At 39.0% G+C, this 25,028-nt stretch overlaps 1 protein-coding gene across 16 annotated transcripts in view; it reads right to left on the reverse strand.

Annotated features, from left to right (window-relative positions):
- Window positions 1–9,161: 9,161 nt before the first annotated feature.
- FHOD3 (formin homology 2 domain containing 3) overlaps window positions 9,162–25,028 on the reverse strand; it is a 372,401-nt gene continuing 356,534 nt past the window's right edge. For all 16 annotated transcript variants that reach the window (XM_086897050.1, XM_086897029.1, XM_086897020.1 and 13 more), the window contains one exon: window positions 9,162–12,449. In XM_086897050.1, coding sequence (XP_086753176.1) covers window positions 12,367–12,449 — 83 coding nt within the window. In that variant the 3' untranslated portion in view covers window positions 9,162–12,366. The remainder of the gene's footprint in view (window positions 12,450–25,028) is intronic.

Consider the following 25,028-nt stretch of genomic DNA (forward strand, 5'->3'; position numbering starts at 1 on the left):
GATTTAGAAACACTTCTCAAGGACTTATTCTCTTTGACTTTGTGTGAAAACTACCCCTAAATATTGTAAAGATGGCAATGTTGTTAGAAACAGTATACCTTCAGTAAAGAGTTTTTAAGAGCTTCCTGCAAACTGTGGTCCTTATATACAGAAAACATATTTTCTACAAGTAAGCCTGCTTTCCTTCCACAATTGCCCCCTTTTCACTGCCAAGGAGAAAATTAAGCTGCTAGCAGTCTGACTGGGGAGACCACAGAGCTTTTTCACTGCCATCTGTTGTGGTGTGTTTTGTTATTTTGGATTCTATTATATAAATGGTCTGTTTCGATTTCCCCCCCATATTTTGTATTTCCCCAAACTGGATTATTCCCAAATTACGTCCCTCCCCTTTACCTCTCAATCATTGTAATCCCCACCCTGCATTCCAGTGCCTTCCCTATCTGTCATTGTAAACCTGGTCCCTCGTCTGGATCCTTCCCTGTCAATCCTTTGTTAGTCCAACCCCTTATGGTACCTCCCCTCTCAAAATCCCCCAATACTCGAGGCCCCATTGGCTCGTGTGACTTGCCCTCATCACCCCCTTTTCCTCATTGGTCCCTTGGCTGTAATTCCCTCCCTTCTCTCCTCCCTTCTCTCCTCCCTCTCAGATTCCTTATTGGTTGGAGTTTTGTACCCACCCCTTGAACTTCCCCCATATAAAAACCCTTTTACCTGTCTGTTTGGGGCTCTTCAGTCCCTGACCTGTCCGTGGAGTAAGCGTCTCCCTGGAACCCATACCAAGAGCCTCCCTCTAATCCTTCACCTCCTCCTTGCACTGACCCCAAAAATTCTGTAGATAAGCAGCTCTAAGGTTCAGCTCTTAACCCTGGGGTCAGGAGCTGTTCCCCACTCCAGGCATAGTGCTGTGTGAGGGAGCTAGCCAGGACTCCAGCACCGCATCGTCATCTTCCTATTTCCTCTGATCAGATTTGGTGGCTGGGGATGAATTGTATTAAACTTTGCCTTTATCTGCTGACCCAAATGCTTTACTAAGAGAGAGTAACTTCATCAGAGTTTATAAAGAGTGATTGATGTGGACAACAACCACAGGTTTGACTGAAGGTTCTGTTAGTGAGATCCCTGGCTACAGGGTGAGTGATCAATAGCACATTTCATTGAGCATCCAGAACCACTAGCATAAATCCCACTCTAACTTCTGCTTGATTAGGGGATCTAAATTTGCTACATTTGCTAAATCCTCTTAGCTGTGTATTGAAATACTTGTCACCAAGATCTGGTCCAATTTAAAGCACACTGCAGCTGTCCCCAAAATATTCAGTCCCCGCCTGAGATAAGAAGGCTCTCTGTGCCCTTTTGCTGAGGCTAGAAAGCTCTTTGGCATCTTAACTGCAGTCTCCAGCTTGTTCTCACCAATTGCAGTAGAACTTTTTTTAGCCATCCTAATGGTACAAAATGTTACCTGAAGGATACTTGATGTAAGGAAAAGAGAAGGGCATTTGTAACTGAAGAGAATTTCTGGCTATTTCTGTGTCCACTGCTGCTTCAATATAGAAGGTGAAGTCACAGGCCAAAAAGCTGATGATGCTCATCAGAGTCCAGCCTCTCAGAGCCTGAGGAATACAAACTCCTGACATAGACAGAGGTGCAACACCAGCAGATCCACAGATTATCCCATATGCCCCAGTCAGGATTTCATTACAGCCCCACACAAGGTGATGCCCTCGCTGCCACACACAGAATTTGTGATTGTCTGAAGGCAGGAAGGCCCAGAACAGCTCCTTTACATGAGCCATGCCTCATTTATTGCACTTCTATTTTTGCTCACTTCAAAAAAGAAGTTTTGGAAATGTTGGATTCTTAAAACAGACTAGATAGTCTGCTTAAGGCAAATCCATTTAACAGTCAGTGTGATCCCCCCTTTCTCATCATCTCTCTTTGTACATACACACTGTCCTTCCCTCTTTGTAGTGAGAGAGGTTATAATCAATCTCCTTCTTCTTTTTGTGTAGTTTAATACAAAACTTCTCTAAAAGTAAGCCTTTCTTCCTTTCACATTCAGCTAAATGTCCCGTTCCCAACCTTCCAACTCACTGCTGCATTTGGGCTTAATTTGTCCAATGCTTGAAGAGTTGCTGCTAAAATTATGTCTGCCCCTTTTTTTTGGGGGGGTGGGGTTCACCTGTATATCAGAGTAAGAATTTTGTCCTTGTCATGAAGGCTTTCCTTTGTTCATTTTCACCCTATATTACTGATTTGGGATTTCCATTCTGTTACTCAAGTTGCCTTCTTTCCCAGTGTCCTTTCTGCAGTGGGGAGTGCTCTTGGATGGAGTCTGAATTTTCATGTGTATCTTAGATGTTTCCCTTTACGGGGACTGTGTGAGCTTATCATGTCTAAACACATAAGAAGTTGTGACTGTAGAAGAGAGTAAGAAAGAGGTGCTGATCACTCTTCAGGAAATCCATCTCCCAGTGTATTAGATCATTGTTGTTTGGAGAGTCATGCTCTGAAAGATACAAAGAGCAGTAAACCCTGCTACTTTCAAATAGCGTCAATCCCCTTTATCAATAAATATTCTCTGAAGTTAAACCACTCACATCATCATCTAATTTCCCTACCACCTTGAAAAAATAATTTCTGAAGACAAAATAAGAAGTGACCAGATTGTAGAATCCACTTGCATATTCAAAAATTCACTTGTGGTGTGACATAAGCATAAATTATATAATGCTGTTGGGGGTATTTGGAAATAAGGATATTTTTCTGTTACATAATGTAAGGTCCACTCTCAGATTAACTAACATCAAGTAATCACAACTTTATGAATAACCTGATTACCTCTAGAAAGATTTAAAGGTTATTATGGAATAATAAGCCATTAGCTCATCATTATGTGTACCAACAGAGTCATTCCTATCATAGAAAAGTAACAAAACCTAAAGATGGTGGAAGTTAACTTAGCATGGAGGATGCAGATTTGGAGAAGTAACTATTTACATTAAGCAAAATTGGTTGGCAAGAAACTTCTTAGAGTTCTTATGAACAGCCTTAAACTTCAACTTGTTAGTTTGTATTAACCTGTCTACCAGTGTCTTTCTGTAAAGAAATAGTAAAATTTTGAAACAGTAATAGTTTCTACTGAAATTTTATTTTCCTATGAGGAAATTTAATGGTTGCCACATTCCATAGTAAAAAAAAATAAAAATTGCAACTGACTGCTTCAGGTTGTTTTGTTTCCAGACTTTGCAGTGTTTTGGCTTCTAAAAAGATGTAGAATTTCCAGACTATATAATTTTGGATGCTAACTGTGTTTTGTCCCACATGCTTGTAATCTGAACACATTTGAGAAAATTTTTCTGGAAACAAGGATTCACTCTTGGTTTCCAGGCTATGGTGTGGTGTCCACTCTTGAAAGAGAATTCCCCAGTGTTACTGGTGAGGTTAAAATGATTTAGGGCCTTTTTTGCCAGAGAAGAAATGCCATTTTCCGTCTAGTTTAACATTCTAGGAGTTATCTTTGTGGGCTTGATTCAGGCTTCTTGAAGTCCATCAGGTTCTTTCCACTGCTCACAGAGCCAATATTCATTACTGCCTGTTTTTCAATATACGTTCTTTATCATTATACTCAGAGCTAGTTTTATTTAGATCAGAACTCTTAATACTGGGATTATTCAGATTCTTTTTTTATTAACCTGTGCAGCCATTGCTCTTCATAATTAACGCAGTACATTTGGGAGGTGTTCCAGACAGATCTATGTGAAAGCAGTCTAGTCCACATTCAAAGCGGTATCTTGCCATTTTACAAGAAAGGTTTCTTTCTTTCTTGACTTTGCTATGAGGTCAATAATTTTCCATAAGTTTATGTGAGGAAAAAGTTTGTTGAAACAATATCCAGGGCCTCTTTTTAACAATAATTTTCCTTTGCTATATCTTGCCAAGATTATTTAAGCCTCCCAGTGCATATTTATAGGAAGCCTGGACAATGATGGAAGGAGGATTCGTTTTTTTGAGATCTCGTTCAAGAGCTTCAGTATTTCATTGCTTTATTAAAAAGGAGAATTTTTACCCTGCTGTAGCTTTCAGATTTCTGGGACAAATGTCAGGTTACTTATTCCAAGGTCCATAGTAACCATATTTACATCCAACAGGCAGTCATGGTGCATGCCTTTACAATGGTGGATATACTCCAGAGGTGGATCTACTCAAACCCTTGGTCACCTGTTGGCCCCTCACCCGAGCTCTACCAGGCTCTGGCAGAGCTTTTTGCTCCCTGTACCAGGGGTAAAATTTCAAACCACTGCTGTAAAGCAAATGCAGAGCTCTTCCAAGACAGGCTTGGCTGATGCTGCCTTTGGATGGAATGAGTAGAATGTTTACTGGAGGCTATGACGTGGCTTTGACTCACCTTTGCCTTTGAGTTTGTCCAGTTTTAAGTGCCGCAGATTTCACTGGCAGTTAATTTCCTCTGTTGCTTGTTAACTGCTGTTCTTGTATTAAGTATGGAAAAAAGGAAAAGACATACAAAAGTCAAGAGTTTTTGTCTTGAAATTTTTGTCTGTTTTCTAGGCAGAAGGATATGAAGACTCGTCAAGAGAGGGCTACAAACTTATTTGCAAGACTTTGGCATATGCTTAAAGTATTTCTGCTCATTGTAACACCAATAATAGAGCAGGATATGCCCAGGGATGTGTCCTGGGACACTGGAAGAATCTCACCCACCCCAGTGCTGGTACACATCTTCTGTACAGTGACATGCTCCACATTTTGCAGCTGCATAACAAATTACAGGCTCTGGAATGGGTTCAAACAAGAGAACAAGCTTGGTGGAGCAGTGGGAGAGAGGCTGGTGTCAGAGAGAACTGGAATCTTGGAAACTGAGAATCAGTATTTTTCAGCAAAATACCTCCTCAGACAGTTAAGTCCTGCTCCTACTCAAAATTCACCCAGGAAAAGCTGTGGAGAAACCCTCATTGGCACCACACTTCACATAGACTGTGCTCCTTTTGGGATTTCCCAGCAGAGGTCCATCTCATCAGACAGATGCCAATACTGGCATCATTCATTTCCTGCAAAGAAACTTGCTAGAGATGAAGCTTTGAGAACAGCCCTCTCTTTTCCAAACTGCATTCCCATCAGAAAACTTAGAGAAATTATGATAGGAAAAGATGGTTTGTTTTTTTTTTTCTTTAGTTGTGTGTTCTCAAACTGTTCTGAAGGGTTTATAAACCAGGGCATGCAGCTTTGCAATGGATAATCTGCATGCTTACATGTTCCCTTACTACAGCCAGAGGCTTCTCTGTGACAACATATGAGTTCTGACTGGGCACCAGGTCTGAAAAATATATGTACGCATTGTCACTGCACATCTGGAATTTACAACTGCTAATGGATATGCTGTGATAGAAAAGAAAAGTGTCTGGCCAATAAACTTGGTTTATATATTTATTTTAAAAAGCATTACCACATTTCTGGCTAGTAGCCTTTCATCCTCTAGACTTTACACCAGTGCATCTGGAATGCTAAGCAGCTCTTTCAGGGATGCAGCCATATCCCAAAAAGCACCCTTTTTATTTGAAATAACTTTAAAAACTAATTAAAAAGGAAGAAAGCTTACATACCTAGCTTTGTATATCAGCTCCTACAATCTCAGAAACCACAGGTGAAAATTCTCTCTCAGACTCTCTGTCAACCTACTTTATTTTCCAGGGTGCTGCTATGAACATGTGCAGCTGTCTTTGAATAATGTATTTTGACCTCATTACATGTGCAACTCAAAAGAGCAATCGTGAGGAGCTTTTTCCCAGGACTAGCAGTGGAAGCCTAAGCATTTTGAGTTCTTACATATCACTTTGACCCCCTTGTCAGCACAGTCATTGAATCCTCATGCAGAGCTCAGCTCACCTTCTGTAGAGGCAGGGATGCCATGTTTGTCAACTCAGTCTCTCTTTAGTGCTGGGAAAGAGCAGTAAAAGAAAGCATCAGAGACCAGCAAAGAGATAAAACTGCAAGACCACTGCCTCTCCAAGCATGCTCATAGGCAGCCACCAGAAAAATACAATCCACCATGCATGAAATGTATTTCAGCCAAGTTTTAAACAAGCCAGTCTTGTTTACAGGCCACCTTTACACCTCTGAAGCTCTGGCAGGGACAGTGTTTCACATCTTGATGCAGAGGCAATGTGAAAAGCTTCCCCACACAGAGATTGTCTTTCATCTTATTGATGCTTGCTTCTGTAAATCTCATACGTTTATGCTGTGCCCTCTGAGCACAGTTTGTTTTTTAGGCAGGAACCAACTCCAAGCTGACGGCAGTGCCATGTATGTTTAAGTGAGGATTTGTAGGGCTGGAGTACTGAAATCCTGGAGAACCAGAGACACATTTTCGCTTTCTTCACTCAAGATTAGGAATTCAGCTCAAACTGTGGAACTAGGTGTAAAAGATCAGCTTTTTATGATCAGGCCACCCAGATGGATTGATGGCAGCTGTTTTGATGTCCACATGATGGACAGGTACATGGAGGATATGAGGAAAAACAATTTGTGATTCCCCCTTCCCAACCACTTTCTACCCAAGCTCCCACGATTGGCTTCATCAACAAAACCAGAACCAGCCCAGTCAGTGCTTTATAAAGCTTTATTGCAAGATGTGTTTACATAACGCTGTAGAGGTGAGCTTTTAAACTACTTATATCAAGAATTTTTTGGACACTGGTCTGCAGTCAGCTTTGCATATTGACCCTGCATGGCACAGAAGAAAAAAAAAATAGGGTGTGATTGGATCTTTCCAGACAGTAAAGTGGGAAGAGTGGGGGGACAATAGGCAGCTAAAAATAAAATCCCCCCTCAGTTTATACTAAATGTGACACAGCTTCTGAAGGATCAATACAAAGGGTAGGTGAGCTTTGTGTGTAATAAAATCTTAAAAGAGTAGTTCAAGTTCTTTATGAAATACAACAGAAACAAAAATGCATTTTCACGGACAATTAAATTTAACATAGAATGAATTCAACTAAAACAAGAAAACAACAAACAAAACCAAAAACTCAACCAAAAGGACCTGTAGATAATATCTCTGACCATGCATGGCTTGTTTTTTAAATTACAATTCACAGAATAACACTGCTGGAGAGCCTATTTTACACTATGCTACACAGAACATGGAAAAACATGAGTAGTGACATTTACACAATTTTACAGTATTTCTCCTTCGTCTAAGAAACACGTCCTCTTCTACTTTACATTTTTTTACAATTCCCAGCTCACATAAAAAGGACACTATATGCGCAAAGACAGTCTTTAAAAAGGAGAAATGCATCCAATGCTACAAATAAACATTTTCTTTCACAGAAGCCTCTGTATTAGATAGTGATTAAACAAAATATATCTCTACCTGCCACTCAATGTGAAATGGACTAATTAGAATTTTTTTTTTTTTGGCATAAACATCAAACTATACATCTCTGAAACTCCTTGCTATTGTAACTGTTAAACTGCTTGCCAAAACTTCTTGGGGTTACATCTGAAATGCCAATTGAGCCAGTTGTTACCCCAGTTGAAGCAAAGGAAGGTGGGCCCTACATGCTCTTCAGATGTTTGTGAATGGTTTTCAATGGTTGCCTACAACCAAACATTTTCTCATTCAAAAACACTTCAATTTGTTTTCTTTCAGAGTCTGTAAGTACCTGGCAGTTTTTCCTCCAGAGGAACATCAACAGTCATGTCCCTTCCAGCTTAAACAAGTGTTTCTTGTGCACTGCTGCTGCAAGCACAGAGGCACCATCCAACTGTGTCCCAGGGTCAGGCTGCTCACCTTGCACACTCAGCCTGTCTTGAAGGTAACGGGAGGATTGGAGCACGTGCAGTGAGCTACAGGAGTGAAAAGGAGAGAGGAATATGCTCCTGCTTCTGCCTACCAGCCTGTCTCTGTGCATCCTTTGGACAGAGGCAGGCAGTGCATGCACCTGTCCATGAGCTGCAGTGGAAGGATGAAGGATGTGAAACTGGTGGGCTGGCACCTTGTTCCCATTTCATCTCCGTGAAATCAAAGCATTGCAATAACCACAACTGCACAGTGAACCTGAACACAGCCTACTGCCGTCAGCCATGCAGCTTCCAAAGCATTTTGGATAGCCACTTGCTGTGGTTACATCCCCAGGGAGGCTGCTGGAGGGCAGCTGCCTGACAAAAGGAACCATTTGCTGCACCTAAAATGGCATCTTGCCCCTTGGGGATGCGATGGTTTTTGAGGTCCTCAAATGTAGCTTCTCAATAGCTTTTAGTGTTGGCCAGGGTACATTTAGAGCACAGTGCACCAGGGATTTAAGGTGCTGTCCTGCAGAACTTTAGAGAACCTTGCTGTTCACTCACATCAAGACTGAACTCAAAATTTCTGTTAAATTGGGACAATAACTTACATCTTGATATTCACATGTGATTATCTATTACATTTTAGCCGTAACTCTTGTCTATTTACAAAACTGATGCCTTATTTAGCTGACAGAATCAATCACTGCAGAGATTCACTAAAAAGCGGTGTCAAAAGAGAAAAAGAAATGCATTTTTAAAACAATGTTGAAGCTGCTTCCAGTATTTAAGGGAGAATGAAAGACCCTCATTAAACCAGCTTTTTTTTTTATTTTTTTTTTGTTGATTTTGGATTATGGACAAGGAGCTATTAAACAGAAAGGTCATACATAGCAGCCAAGGGGCTATAAAACATCTGGAATCCATGAGTCTGGTGCCTGGCCTGACTGAAAGGTGAAGAGTGATGAATTTAACTTTTGTGAGGGATCTTTTACTCTCGAGTGTGACACACAAGCATTCCCTGGGGCTTTCTTCACTGCAGCCACACAACTGCTACTGAGTGTTATTTCCACTTGGGAGTGAGAGTATAGAAAATATGTGCATGCAGTCTGCTTTTAAACATCAAGTGAGATGAAAGAAAACTAGGATAGGTTCCCTTTGGAGGTTATTTCATGTGCTAAAGTTTACCTCAGCATCCAGATCAGGAAGGCATTATGGTCACAGTCAGACACAGTGCTCTGGGCACTGCATTTGACTCTTATCTATTGGAAAGGGAAGAGAGGTAGTTATTATGGCTGCAAGTGTTTAAAAACAGCCTTTAAGGAGCTCTGAGTGAGAAATGGGAACATGTGTTACTACACTGTGTACGCGAGACTTCTTTATTTGTCAGAAACCAATCCGAATCTCACACAAAACTTGTCTTAAAACAAGAGTTACAGCCTTATGGTGAGCTCTTCCAATGATGGAAGGGCAGGCAGCAGCTCAAAACCTGAAGGTTACAACCTCATTAGACAGGCAGAGGCATAAAGATATAATGAATTCCTCCACTTCATCTGGAATCCACTAGTTAGATGAAGAGAACAAATGTTATTCCCACAGTCAGGACATGCTGGCAGACTCTGGAGGAAATACTGCCACCTTACAGATTAGTTGGTCATTTTTATCAGGAATCAAAATGGAAATCTCTCCTGCAGTTAATGTGCCACACTGTGTCTGATGATCTTGTTGCAATAAATGCTGAGGACAGTGGAATTTATCTGAATGCATACTAGCGCATAAACAAAACCAAGTTATTCTTCAGAAAAACTGCTAAATGCCATGGAAGAACAGAAAAGGAAGAATCTGCTTCACATGTAAGACACATCCAGAGAACCTGAAAGAAAACACCTTTTTTTTCCACTGAAGTTCTTCCAACCTATATTATTCCCCATATTTCATGTTCTCCTTGATAAGGGGCATATAAATTTTTGCACAATTTTTGCACAATTTGGAAAATATGTATGCCCAACTATTAGTAATTTATCACCTATGTTATGTTTCAGAGACAGACACTGTACTATGCTTAAATGAAACACAAAATTGTTCTCTGTTAGAAAGTGGCCACCAATAGCCAAGTGGTCACCAATTTTGCACATTCAGCATATTTTAATTAAAATACTAATTTTTAAAGATTTGTTTGATTTTCTCCTTCCAGTCAAATATGGGACCTCTGACAGAATCAATGTACTTTGTTGTATTTTTGCTTTGTTTATCACTTAGCAAGTAGCACAGTTCAACAAGACCATTACATTCAGGGTGTCTTCCTCTTGTTTCAGACTTCAAACACCTCCACAAACCCCCATTACCTTCAGTTCTTTGTTCTAAGCATCCTTAAGCAATATTTAAAAAGCCCATAGCAGTGAGGAGCACATAAAGATCCACTTTAAAATCCAGATGCTTATAGGTCTTGCCTATTTTACAGTGAAATTATTTATATGCCACTTCTGTTTCCTAACCAGCTTCTTCCTTTCCATAGCCTTCATATACACAACATATTGTATTGGTTATCCAACTACTGTCTTCTGTCTACTTGTAAAATCAGCTTTTTAACAAATTTAGGGGAAAGCCACATCAAACTCAATGCTGTTCTTAAGAACCATTGCTCTTTAGTGGCTTTTTATTCCATGGGAGATCCAAGGCATCGGCAGATAAAGAATGAAATGTTACAATCAAGAGGGTGCTCAGCATAGGTAGGATTTTCAGCCACAGGTCTCACTGCAGTGTTGTCAGCTACCTGGCTCTGTCATCACTTGGATGCTGTGCTCAATGCAATGTGCTGCATGACCACAGTTTCAAAGGTTTATTATGTTTGGTTCAATTCTCTTGAACAATCTTCAGTGATTATCCTGTCCTTAAAAGAGAGCAGAGTAGAATAACCTGGAGTACTTGGCCTAACCTGGGTGCCAGATTAACATAGCTATGGCTATGGCATTAGGACCCCAGCATAGACTGTTACTTAACTCTATTTTCCAAGTGTGTTTTGCAGCCAAAATCGAACCCTGTTACCATGACTAAACTGCTGCAGTTCCTCAGTTAAACAGCTTGAAAGTCTCAGCTGTTCCTGCTGTGCAGACATAATCTTAGAGGCTAAGGCAATGGAAAGAGACAATCTTGTGCATCCTTGAGGATCTATTGGCCATATACATACAGACTTTGGCTTAAGAAGTTCCCTTTTATGCTATTGCTATTTGCAGTTCTTTTCAAAATACTTCAGCACTGGCTGGGATGACTGTTCAATTCATCTTCACTGCTGTATATGTCCTGCACTTAAAGGCAGATGAGTTGACTAAGGTTCTTGAAACATGCTGAGGGCAGTTATAAAAGTCAGTTAAAAAACTGAGAGATAAGGGCAAATATATTGGAGTTGTTTACTGTGGTACCCACTCCACTCGTGTATCAAGGATAATCACAAAAAACCAGTAAAGAACAGCAAAAACACAGCAGGCTTTTTAGCAGGGCTATTTCATATTCAGATTCATTAAATTGAAATAAAATCACCACCACATTATCTTGCAGCAGAGAAAAGCAGCATGAAGGGCACAGGCAAGTGAACAAAACTTCTTGATCTTAGCATCCAAACCCATTTATCGAGTATGTAGAATTGTTGATGTAGATCTCTCCAAAACTGTACAAATGCAGAGTAAAACCATAGCTCAACAAGAAGGAGGAATTGTGTTCTCTCCTCTGTGTGCATGCTGCTATGTGCAGTATGAGTGTGCATTAATGCACATGAAATTCAGGATCCTAAACTCTACACTTGTATAGCAGGCCATGGCTGCCCCACAGGGTGGGGCACACTGAACAACACTGAGTTCCTGCAAAAAAAGACATTCTTTTCCTCCTGTCCAGGTGGAACAGTAAGGCCCCACAGTGAGAATCATGGTCCAGCTGGCTTCAGCAAAAGCATGATTTCACACCATGACTGCATATGTACAGATACATGCACACATGTCCACACATTCATTCTGTACATATACAAAGGTACACATACATTTTTTACATTCTTTGGTGGCAAAACAATAAAAAACCCAACAAACCACAGGGTTGCACAGACTGTGCATCTTGTCTGAATGAATCTGCTTGAGGAAAATTTGGGTTGCTGTAACAGGAGTTATTTTGCCTCATTAAGGACTGTTCCTTGCATTGACAAAACGCCATACATTTACAATGACTAAAACAGGGCACAAAGAAAGCCAACGTAAACACAGCTCACATAATGACAGATAACTCAGAGAGCCCTCTCCTACCCACATCAACACACCATGAGAAGAAGAAGCCATGTGCTTTCACTTAGGAGTACTCAAATGCTTCCTCATTTACCATCTGGACGTCATGCTGAGCTGTGGCACACCCTTCTTCTGCCCTGGATGTGGGGTTTTGATTTTTGTTGCTTATTAAAATTGAACTAACAGAGGATAGGATGTTGGGAGCAGCAGAGGAGTCTGGCAGTTCAATGCCACGCTGAAGGGTTGTCAGCCTGTGTGCTTCAGATGAACGGCTCTTCCTGTTGCCACCTCTGGGATGTCAAACCTGCATCTCAGAAGTGCTTATGAGGCCCAGTGCTTTGGCTTCTTCTGGTGTTAGCCCACTCTTTAGTGTCCTTCTCACTGCACAGTCATGAATTCCAAAAGCAGAAAAACAAAAAAAAAAGCCAAACAGAAGAAAACAAAACAAAACAAAAACAAAGAAAATGTAAACAATTAGAATCAGTAATTACACAAGACTTTCAGCTGCAAAAACCACTGTTAACATGCGAGCCCAATCACATCAAAAGTTGCTATCTATTTAGGGTCTCAAGTTCAGAAACACTGAGTAATGCCCTATGGCAAATTCATGGGAGCATCAACAGCAACTCCAAACTGTCAGGCAAAAATACATTTGTCATTTGAGATTTAGTCAACAAGAAGTTTCAAGGAAAAAAATACCCCACCCGTTTTAAGACTTTTTTTTTCTCTAAAATTTTATCAGTTGATTTTCAATCCATAGAAAGCATTATCTGCCCTATTATTTTATATTTTCATAAGATTTTTTTTAAAAATTCTTTCTTTGGGATCTTTATAGGGATCTATTGAATTTATCACTATTAAATCCTTTGAGACGCTTCAAATGTGTAAAACTCTCCCCCAAAGTTAAAATAGTTGATTAAAATAATTAAAACTACTGTTTTCCCACATGCTTCCCTTTCTTTTGTAATGTTCTCCCATCCTAGTGCCATTTGTGTCATCTTTGCTATTGGTAGTCTGCAGCATTTTAGCTGAATTTAAATGGTAAGTCTGAGCAAAATCTTGTTTCTTAATTTTCCATAGAATGTTCTGAACACTAGCCCTGACAAGACTTTAAAATTTCTGATTGCCTTTTTTATTCAGAAACAAGTGACTGTGTGACTGCACACATTGTGCATCAATGTCCTCCTAGTTTTACTGGTGCTATGATTTTCAGGTAGATGGGCTTAAATTCAAGGCACAAGTGGGGTGTTCACACTTTAATGTTCCTCAAGTACAAAATGCACACTGAGAAATTCAAGCTGCATGCAAAGCATAAACAGTGACTTAATATTGAACAGAATATATTTGGAGCCTTGAAACAGCGAACTCTAGGGGAAACTGATCTTAGAGAAACCAATTGCAAAGAGCGGTCAAGGAGTTCTTGCATCATTTAGCACTATTAAGATCTCTCATTTACTGAGATATTCAGTCCATGTAACTGAAACTGGGTGGTCACACTCAAGGGTTGATCAGGAGTGAGAGAAGGAAATGGCCCGGCATAGAAAACAAGGGGATAAGATAAAGGAGGAACATTTGATACCATGCAGGTTGAATGAATGGGATCTATGTTTGATTGTCAAACCACTTTCATCGGTTACAGAGGTTAATCAAATGAGCTGGCAATGCCACATTTCTAGTTCCTCCATTATCAATCAAACTCTTACTTGAAAACTTTTTTTCAAAGCTCACTCTTTTCTTCTAGATTGTTTGTATTATTAAACACCACCAGGGGTATATATGAAAGCCTTTTAGGATACCCCATTTTCCCTACAATACTGATCAGAAACATCTTCCAAGTTTACCAATAGTTAGCTTAAAGCACTGCACAGCTAAATGAAACTGACAAAGTTTAACAAAGACCAAAAAAGTATTACCAGAAGAAAAATAAACTTCAGAAAATGCTCTTGTCACCTTGGTGAAGAATACCTAACAGGACTTTTGAGTCAATTCTCATCACTGTCACTCTTTCTGGCTTCTCAGATTTGATACCCAAAATGTCCATGGTGACAAGTGTTAATTTCTAGACATATGCTGTGCAATAGGATCTTAAGGTCTCAGTGAATCACCCAATGCAATGTATCAAAATGAACTGTATCAGGAGTGGAAGAAAAGAGTCCAAGAATGTTGCAGTAGAAACATTTCTGTCATATTAAACCCAAAGATTTCCCAGTGTATTTTACCTGCTTAGCTGCCTCCATTGCCTCTCCCCAAATGTTTTTTTTTCTTTACCCTCTGTAACATTGGCAGCCAAACATGGACTGTAGCTTGTTTGGCCACCAGAGAATAGTGTCATGGCAAAAAACACAGGGGACCAAACCTTCCCGGGGTGACTGTCTAGATGACATTACATCTTCCCACTGATACAAAACTGAACTGAAATACCAAACGTTGAACAAATTTCCATGTTTTAGACACTTCTGTGGAAGTGTCAAACCAGATGCATTCAGGACTGCTCTCACACATTCCCTTACTCTCTCAGACATCACTCACTCACTCACTCACTCACTCACTCACTCACTCACTCACTCACTCCTCACTCACTCCTCACTCACTCCTCACTCACTCCTCACTCACTCTTTTCAAACTGAGCACAGTAACTACTGTAAAACAAAGCTATTTTTTCTTGTCAGACAGGAAGAGAACAAATTGTTATTCCTGTTTGCAAACACTTCACAGGAACTGATGTACACTGCTAACACTGGTTAGGTATTGGACTAAACTAAATTCTGCTCTTATTTATGGTAAGTTAAATCTAGAACAATCTTCTTTAGGTCAGTACAATTGCTACTGCACAAATAGTTGAGCTAAGATTCTATCCAACAACTGAAAGGAAAATGAGTGCTTCTCTAACTTCTACTAAGCAGAACACAGTTTAAATTCCTCCATCAGCCTGAGTAAGAGAATTACTAGTTTACTAGGAAAAGCCAAATGGATCTATAATAACATATAGGTTTCTTTGAAGAAAACTACAGGAGTTTATATTCAGAAACCATAATTAGGAGTTAAAATACCATGGTAGAAACCATCACCATGGAAAAGCAAGTAGTCTTCTTTATGTTAAACAAGGGAAGTCTCTAAATCTCCAGATGCCTACCTGTCAAACATGCTAAAGTATTATACTGACATCCTTTTGTATAACTGTCCCCTTTGATGACTGAAGAAAAGAAATCCTGTATGTAGCAGGTGGTAAAGATCAGTGCCTGGTTCTGGGTTTGCTGTACGATTCACACAAGAAATCTGGAGACCAACCCCACACTTGTATTTTTTGTGCCACTGCAAAACAAGTAGGAATGACAATACTCAATGAATTGCAGGGACATACACAGCTCTAAATGAAACAAAACATCCCTCAGTTCTGACTTAGCTCTCCTTTAATACAGATAATAACTTGGGTTTAAAATACTAGAGTGACTTAAGATATTAAGGCCAGCAGGAAAAAAGAAAAAGAAAAAAAAAAAAAAAAGATGAAAAAACAGCTCCAAACAATGCAGAACTTTGGTGGTCATAATGAGCTTGTCAAGAAAATAATAAAAAGCAAAGATGTGAAGAATATTTTCAGTGACAGAATGATTACCACAAAAACTGATGGCTTCTGACTTGTATAAACTAAGCATGTAGGGCCAAATACTGCAATATACTGTGGCTACTGGAAAGATTAAAGCTGTCCACCAACAATAGGAACCTGAAGGATAACAGCTGACAGAACCATGGTCCAGACTCAAATGAGGGAGCTCTTAACCCTATAATGTAATAGGCCAGTATGACACTAATGAAGCCACTTTGTGTTTGAAGTGTTATGTACTTAGGGAGATGAAATTAGTTTAATAAAGTGTGTTTTTATATAAAAATTGTATTTAATAGGCACAAATTATAATATATTTCCTCATCTGAAGATACAAGGGATGGGTGCAGTATATATAGTAACGCAAGTTCCAGCCCCACTATTCTCTGCACTGACTTGTTAAATATGGAGTCTTGTGGGTGATGAAACCAGGACAAAGCTGAGTTATCTACAGGAGCAAAAACTGCTGTGGGGGGGTGGGTGAACCTTGTCTTGACATTCTGTTACACAGATGTCCTCAGTCATTAGTCTGTTCCATCATAAAGCTTTGTAGGGTTCCTCTACCTTAGGTCTTGAACATGTTCCATCATCAAAACTGATTGCAGGGAGATATTTTCCTTCCACGTTTTATAGACAATGCAAAATTACATTTCTCAGCCTAGGTCTTCACTCTCCCTGTTTCACTGAACTTTGTCATGTCTCTAACTGGACTAGACATAATATCTTGGCTTGTAAAACTGTTGGCCTGCTGCAGATCACATTAAACTGAGTTATGGAATGTATTTTGGAGGCAGTGACAATAAAAATAAGACTTTCAAATGACCTTTTAGGTTCTTCAAACAATTTTTAAAACATTTGCTAAAGAAACATAACATAGAGAGAAAATAACTTTTACTCTTGTCACAAGCAAAGCCTGCTGAGATCCCATAACCAAGAAACTAAATGTTGTTTTTCTGAGGTTAAGAGGGTATGATATTCGTCATTAATCATGAAATCTAGAATTCTATTTGATATTCTGGCAGAATGCAGTGTGCTTATGATGAACTCAGTGGATTTGATTCTGCCTGTTGGGTCAGAATCTACAGAGATACACAGCCTTGCACTACACTGGGAAAGTTTTTAAAAAGAGTAATTCGTGAAGCATAGCTTTGTCAGAGAATATCATTATATAGGGTTTAGTTGTTTCCTTTTTAAAGAGCAAATAGCACTTGTGATTTCCTCTCTCCCCACCTATTTTTTTTTTTTTTTAAAGATTCAACAAACAGTAAAGATCAGTCTGGCTAGCACCATTTATTCTTGCATTTGCAATGGCTTTTGGCACGTGTGTCTGCATTTGTGTGAGTCACTTGTAAGGTAGAACAGATGTGACCATTCTCCTGCTCAGGCAGTTACAGAATGAGTGCCATTCCTGCTAAAAAGATGTTGCAGCCACAGAACTTTCCCTTGGTCCCAGCTGCAAAGGTAAAGCAGTTGATTTGGAACAAAGAAAAGTCCATGTGGCTATAAATTACACACTGAGGATAGAAGGAAGGGTAGATTATAAGAGACAATACAGGCCAGCTCCATCATCTCATTTCATTCAATGTATCTTAGGGTTTTCTTTCTGTTACCTATCCACATGCAGTTTGCACACTTTGTCTATGTTCTCATATATTTACATTTAACCTATTGTCATGGACTTTATTACAGTGAGTCCAGCAATGGCAATTTGTAACTCAGAAGCTCAATCCAGACAGCTTTGTGCATGTTTTCTTATTTGTCATATTTTTATGCCACTGTCTATATGAGTTATGTTTAATTATGCATGTGTCATTGCTTAATACGAGTAGGCCTAAATGCTTAACAGAAATACTGTAACATTATGTGTAGCAAATTTCTTACAGAGATTTGTAGGTGAAATTTTGGAGTATATCACACACTTCTCTGAAGAAGTACAGACAACTGAAATGTGGTCTTTGTCTGGGTCAGCCACATAGAAAGCTCTCGGAACCAACACATTACTACGTATTATTTTTCTTCAGCTTTGCTTTGAGTCCTGTCAACACTTCATAGATGGCACAAGTCTTTCCTAACAAGAAATTTAGTAGGTCACAACCACCTCTGGGTGTAACTTATGGTGGCTGTGACATAAAGAGCAGTCTAGCAGTGGGAAAGGACAAACTGGCACTTCATAAGGAAAGCTAGATTTGTTTTTCATCTCCAGGTGGCTTATGTTATAGGGAACAAAAAGTAACACTGCTTTAGAGAACCTGGGCTGCATGAAGAGCATATGCATTTTCAAAGTAATGTTTAACATGCAGTTGAAACTGTTAAAGTTCCCAACTTTATGTATTTCACAGATCATCATTTACACAGCCCCAACAGCAGAGCAGAAAAGAAGATTTAACTCCTTCCTTGAAAGCCTTCTATGACAAAATCCCCTTAATTTACATGAATTCCACTATGAAGAATTACTACTAAAAGCAATCATGCTGCCACCTTTTTCATAATTTCTCCCACTTTGCCAGTTAGAAGTGATTCCACTAGAAATCAAGATATAGCATCAAGAGTATAAAGCTCACCAGCAGCCAAGGCTGCATGACTGAATATATAGTGAGTCATGACTGAGTCACTCTACACTATTTTCAAGACCAGACCATGCATTAACAATGCACAGGTTAGAAAAAGACAGGAGATGGGATCCAAAAAGTAAATAATCTAATGTAAGTGTTTAAGGCCTGCAGCCTTTACCTTTCATTTGGAATTTTAAAATTACCCACTAAGGGGTTTTATCAGGCTCTGAACTCAGAGATGTCTCTTGGAGAGTGACTTGGCAGAGGAGAGTGACCAAGCTTGAGCACCCGGGTTCTGTGGAATGCCAATTAATTATTCCCATTAGGAATCCACACTGGGGAATAAAACAGTAAAAGGCATCCTCTCTATGAGCCCATCAGATGAAAAATAACTGTGATCAAAATATTGTGAATCTGTGATCAAATTCTTGTAAATTCACTAATCAGATGGTGTTATTCTGTCTAGAGAAAGCCATATATATATATATATATATATATATATATATATATATATATATATATATATTATTTCTTGGCCATAGTTCTGGAGCAAGGTAAGTGCAAAATAGCTTTTTGTGAAACACATTTGTTCATCTTCTAAGAGAGACTTCCCTCCAAACACTTGTGACGCTCGTGTCCAAGCAAACCCCTGCCTTCCCAGCTCCTCCTGCTAATCTGCTTGGTGGCAGCAGAGGGCTCCCTTTGGCAGCTGTGGCAGCGCCCCATGCTCTGGGAAGCCACACAGAGGAGATCGTTCGTGTCTGTTTGCTGCACTTCTGCTGCACTGAAAGGTATAGTGTGAAAAGCTGCCCTGTTGTACCTCTCTGCCCTCTCTTGTTCCAGAAGAACTCAGTGATTTTGTCAGCCAGGAACTCACTGCCGCTGAGTTCTTACTACAATGCTGAAAGACATGATCTTTCAGGAAGGAAGGATGATGCAAATAAGGAATAAATTACTGAGAAATTACCAGATAAACTGTGCAAGTAACTTTAATACCAAGAGAAAGCAAACAAAATACATATCCTATCAACTTTGGATTAATGGTGAGCAACTCAGCTATCCATATTTTTTAAAATACTTGATATCTATCTTAGCTATCCTGCTTTTGGGAATGAATCCTGTGACAAGAATTCAAAAGTCTTTACTTTCAAAATACATCAATTACAATGAAATCAGAGGGAAACAGATGAATTCACTGATGCAGTGAATGGCAAACTGGCAAAAGTGAAAACAACAATTTGTATCTCCTGTAAGATGCAAACAAATGGAATAAAGTTAATTCTTCTTCCTACAGAACTACAGCTGAACAGGTAGCTAAACTGTCTACTATAATGGTATTTATATAGAATATGTCAATGCCAATATGCTGTGATCAGGGAACAGGAGCAGCTTTTTTTCCTACATATAATACTGATACCACTCACTCTGTATCAGCTGCTCATCTCCTGCCAGTTTCCCCTGCATTACCTTCAGCTTTCCCTCTCCTGAAATTAAGGAAGCAACACTTGGCTAAAATGAGATTGCCAGAGAGATTACAGCACTTTTAAGACCTTGTCTAGAAGCCCATGGGAAGTTGCCTTTGGTTCTCCCAGTGTTGGAGACACAGCACAAGGATGGTCTGCCTATGCTGTCAGATCCTGGGGGATACTGGCTTCACCTGGACAGGCACTTAGTCCTAGTGACAGCTACCCTAAAACCACCTGGGACCACCCAGTGTAGCAGCAGTTTTCTCCCTGCTCCTACACCATGCCCTTTGTGCTTGGGTTGTAATGCATCTGTACATGTGAATATCTGTGTAGTGTTCATATCTCTCTTCTCCCTGCAAAGTGAAATAAACAGGGATGAAAGATATGTAGTTTTTGTAAACACTGCATATTTTATTCTGACTTCCCACATCAATGCCATGACTTCTCCCCGTTTTTTCAGTTGCTGTATTACAACAATGCTGCCCAGTTTTAATCAAATACTACAGTCCACAAAATCTCTAATAGTGGTACAGGAATCCAACATAAAGTTAAGGACTGTACATATTGGTGCAGGCTAGGATAATTTGTTATGTGACCTCTATTAAAAAAAACCCCAAAAACCAGCCAACCAAAAAAAAAAGCTGTTTCAATCAGAAAGTTTGCGGCTAGGAGCCCCAAAAGAAATAATTTCTATTGGAATAATGCTCATTTTAGAAGTGACTCACAGATTCCTCTAAAATAGTGAGTGGAAAATGAATTTAAGCCTCTTTAACAAGCAATTTTTAAAGCTAGATATTTAAACCAGCCTTTCAAAAACTTTTTTGTGTTTTGAAGGCTATGTGATGTAGAATTGTACAGGATAATTGCAAGTTCCCTCTACAGTGCTAGCGCTAGGCAAACACTCTTGAACAAATCCTGGGGTATGAGAGATACAGTCAGAAACTCATGGAGACTGCCAACAAAATACATAGGTACTATACATTTAAACATGCAAAAAGCAGACAGAATAGTTGACCCCTATCTGTCAAAATCAGATATCTTAAAAGAAAGCTATTAAAAAACCCCGTAATACACACTGTAAAGCAGAAACTGAACACTTATAAATAAATGTGTGCCAACTAAGAAATGACATTGATATTAACAATCACAATTATGCATGAAATCAATTACAATGGACAAAACTGAAAATATGGAACCAGCTATTCAGCCTCGAGATTTAAATACATTTGTAACTATCAAAATTCATGGTAAGTTCTATGGGTTATGCAACTAATGGCTAATGCTTATGCAACAGAACAGCAGGTATAATGGTATGTAGTCGAAGATTGGACTTGGAGGTCTTTTCCAACCTGAATGATTCTGTGCTTTTATGATTCTACCTCTCCTCTTTGTTCTCCTACAGCTGTTGATGTTGGCTTCTGGCACAGATAAAACAGGGGACTAAAGAGACCTTATCCTGATCAGACACATCAATTTCTAGAGCTTACGTGTTTATTATTAATTCATTTAATGTTATTAATAATTTAAATTCATTGGTTCTGTTTTTATTTATTGTAGATCATGGAGTTTTATTCTCCTACTTCTGCAAAGATCTTGCCATCCTAAGGATGGAAGAATGTATTACTTAGAAGGCATCCAAAGCTGAAGCTATCTTGGCATCTAATGGAGATAACCTTCCAGCTGCCAGAGCTCTAAGTGCTGTATCTCACATTCTGTTTTCATTCAATAATTACATTTTTAAAAAACCATGTATTGGCCTTTTGAAGGCTCAGTAGTTTGTGTAGGGACAAACAGACTTTGATACTGAATACCATCAGCCATACATTTACTTTTTCTAAATGCAAAGAATGGTTCCTAAATATGCATCAGTAACTAGATTACTCTGCCCTGCACTCTAACTCCTGATAGGATCCAGCTACTCAAATCCTAAATAATTAATTGCAAATTCAAAGTAAAGTTGTTTGCCTTTGAAGCATTTTATATAGTCTTTCTTCATGTAGGGTTTTTATTTTTTAAAAGTATAATTTCCATTAACTCCTGGTTTTAGACAGGCTATAAATACCAGGAGAACAGTCTCCCTCCTGGTATTTTGGCACTTCTGTACATTTTCAAAGCCAGAAAAAGTAAGTGGAGAGACATAAAACTGAAAAATAATGAAAATAACAAAGAAAATATGAAGAATAAGTTAAATAATGCACCCTCTGAATGCTTAACAAAAAATATGCACCTTTGGATTCAAATAGTCTCTCATGTAGTACTTTGTTTGCTTACAATATGTTTATTCCAAAGCAGCACTGCATGTGGTCCTAAAACTTGTTGAAAACTGGTCTCCATGCCTGGTCCTTTGGCGGAGCTCTTTCCTACATTTTAGCACCTGAGGACACCAGGCTGATTCCTATTTCACTTTTACAGTATGAAATACCTGGCCTAGGATGTTCTGTAATTAAATTGAATCCACCAGCCCTGAGCTTACTTGTCTAGGATTCAGGTAAACTTGACTCAATTCCTATCTCTACCTACTTGAGTGGAGCCACAGAGCCATTTCTGCATCATGATTTGTTAAGTATTTTTTGCTCCCTGCAAGCCATTACACAAATAAATCAATAAATCCTTATGTGATGTTTCCAACCTCAAGGGTCTGTCATGGGGTGTATTATTAGGCTAGCAAATTATTTCAAAGCCTGATAAAAGAACAAGGCATTATCATACCTCTCTCTTTTTTAAACATCACAAATCAGTTTGATCAAGTTATCTCACCCAGATATTAAATTAAATTGTGATTCAATTATAATGTGTCCCAAATGCTCTTTTCTAACTTAAATCTAAAGCAGATTTTCAATTTTAATAAAATCTAAGAGTAACAGAAGTGTGTGCACACACACAGAGGTACTCTGAGATAAAACAATGCGTGGGAAAGGAAGCCTCTCACTCTGCAGCATCCCCATGCACCGTCTCCAGCAGCATCTGATAAAACCATCACTGTGCTACTCATCATCACATACCAGCCACAGCTGGGCCTACATTATAGTTCATCATCCAGGGTCAGATGAAGACCTAGATGCAAACAGTGCTGCACAGTCAAGCCAGATTTAAAGAGCTATTTCCTTAGAAATAAATAGCCTTGTTTGGCTGTTTATTTCTAAGGAATTCACAAGTGTTGCTCACAATTTCTAAGCATTCACAAGTGTTGCCCAGCATATGCTAGAATTAGTGGAAATATCTTCTGTATGCTTATTCATGTTCAATAAACTGGATTATGATTTTTTCCTGATGCTGACTCATAGGAATTGTATCATTCTCCTGAGAGAGATCCATCCAGTTCAATGAGACCAACACAGAGATGACACCTCAGCAAGAGTCCAATCCTGAGAACACTGCTTTTCTTTTAAGGGATCTATACTTAAATAGACAGCCAGGACAAGAAAGAAAACAGTAGCATCTTCCTATTTGCTATTATGGAGTTTTGGCAGGCTCTTTAACTAAATAGATGTAAGTGAAAAATTTTATCTTATGGATGATACTGCTAGTCTTTATGAAATTTGGACGATCAAGTAGAGTGATTCTTAAAACTTTCTTATCCCAACTTTCCCTTGCACTCATTGTTTGTTATGGCACCATTTGTGACGGCTTTCCAAAACTTACAGGAGAACCAGACAATCCTAATTATATTATCTTTATTTCATTGCTAAGTTGAACATCTCCCTATAATGTTTTAGAAAACCTTCTCACAGAAAGCCGCCCTCAGATTGCAAGAAAAGAAACAGTATATTTTAAACTTAATTCTTATGCCTAAACTTTTATGCTTTTAAAACATGCTGAACTAACATCTCTAGTGGCCGAGGTCTTTTTTTTTTTACACACAGAATATAAGAGAAAAAAACCTCAAAACAGCAGACGCATCCCATGGCAACGTCCTTTGAAGCTGTCTTTGAACGATTACCTCGAGGGGGTGACAGAGCATTTCAGTTTCTGTGGCTCATTCAATCCTGTGGCTTTCTGATGAACAAATACAACTGCAATGTTATTTTCTCAGATATAATGCCACTCTAGTGTAGCTGGTAGGCAGGTCACTGAACACCTGTCGTAAGGGAGTGACTTCCAGTTGACTACTGTACTTCTAAATGACAACTTTGATCCTGAAAATCTTCCACTGTGTAAAGGTCTAGCACAGAATCTCTCAAGATCACCAGATAAATTCAGTTGTTAGGTACTTTCCAGGTACATTAGATTTCTGTAATTCACTTCAGCTTCCACTGAACAGATTTCTTCCTACTCGTCATATCTTGATTTATCAGTGACCCTTCCTATCTTCAATCAACAGACGTTTCCATTTGTCTTTTGTTGGATGACTCCCTGCCATATTTCTCCTCCCATTTCATAGTTCTGATGATTACCCTGAGCTTTCAAACTCTTCTACACCATTATGCCCTAACCAAGCTCTCTCCATACTAGATAGTCACACTGCTCAACAACCACAAAAGCTAAAATGCTTCAAATGAACATGTCAAGATGTCTCATTTTCCCATTGCAACGATTTCCTGAATATAAATATTTTCCTGAATATAAAATTTTCCATAAACCTATTTCTGCTTTCCCCTAACTATAAATGACTTGAGTAATTAGTTTTTGTTTTGTTTTGTTTTTGGTTTTTGGTTTTTGTTTTGTTTCACATTTCACTGTCTTTTTTTATGAGAAAAAAACCTTTGCCCTTGAGAATCTTCTGCTGGAACCACAGCAAATGTTTATAGTGCACCTGCATATAAATCTTTTGAGTTTCTGATTTTGCTAAAACCATGTATCTCAGTTCATGCTCACTAAAATCTTTGCTGAATGTGAAGTAAGCCTGACAAGATTTCTAGTTGTGCACTGAAAGCAATAGGACATATGCAACATGATACACAGGGAATATAATTCCTTTCAAGTGAGTTTCTCTTTGATGTCCATGAATAGACAGAATACCAAACTCATGGCAAAAGCCTGAAGATGTGCATGGGAGTCTGAAGATTGAAGTTGATGAATCAAACTTATCAGATAATAGGGTTTCTTTGCTCTACAGGTAATAAATATCATAGTGTCTGCTAATCTAAATCATTGAGATATGCCTAAAAATCTACTCTCTTATATGTTTATGTGTTTCTAACTGGAATATTTTCTGCTCATTTAACTCACATCATGCATTAGCAAGGGCTGATCTCTCTTCAGTTCCTGGAGATGTAATATTATCAGTCCAGCTGAGTGTATTTTGAAGATAAACTATTGCATTAATTCATCATCCAGGTATATTGACTATCTATCAGAGTGAAACACTTCAGTTAGGATATTCTCCTTGCACGCTTCTGCA

This window comes from Cyanistes caeruleus, chromosome 1, assembly GCF_971803275.1.
Source record: "Cyanistes caeruleus chromosome 1, bCyaCae1.hap1.1, whole genome shotgun sequence".
In the NCBI taxonomy this organism is placed as follows: Eukaryota; Metazoa; Chordata; class Aves; order Passeriformes; family Paridae; genus Cyanistes; species Cyanistes caeruleus.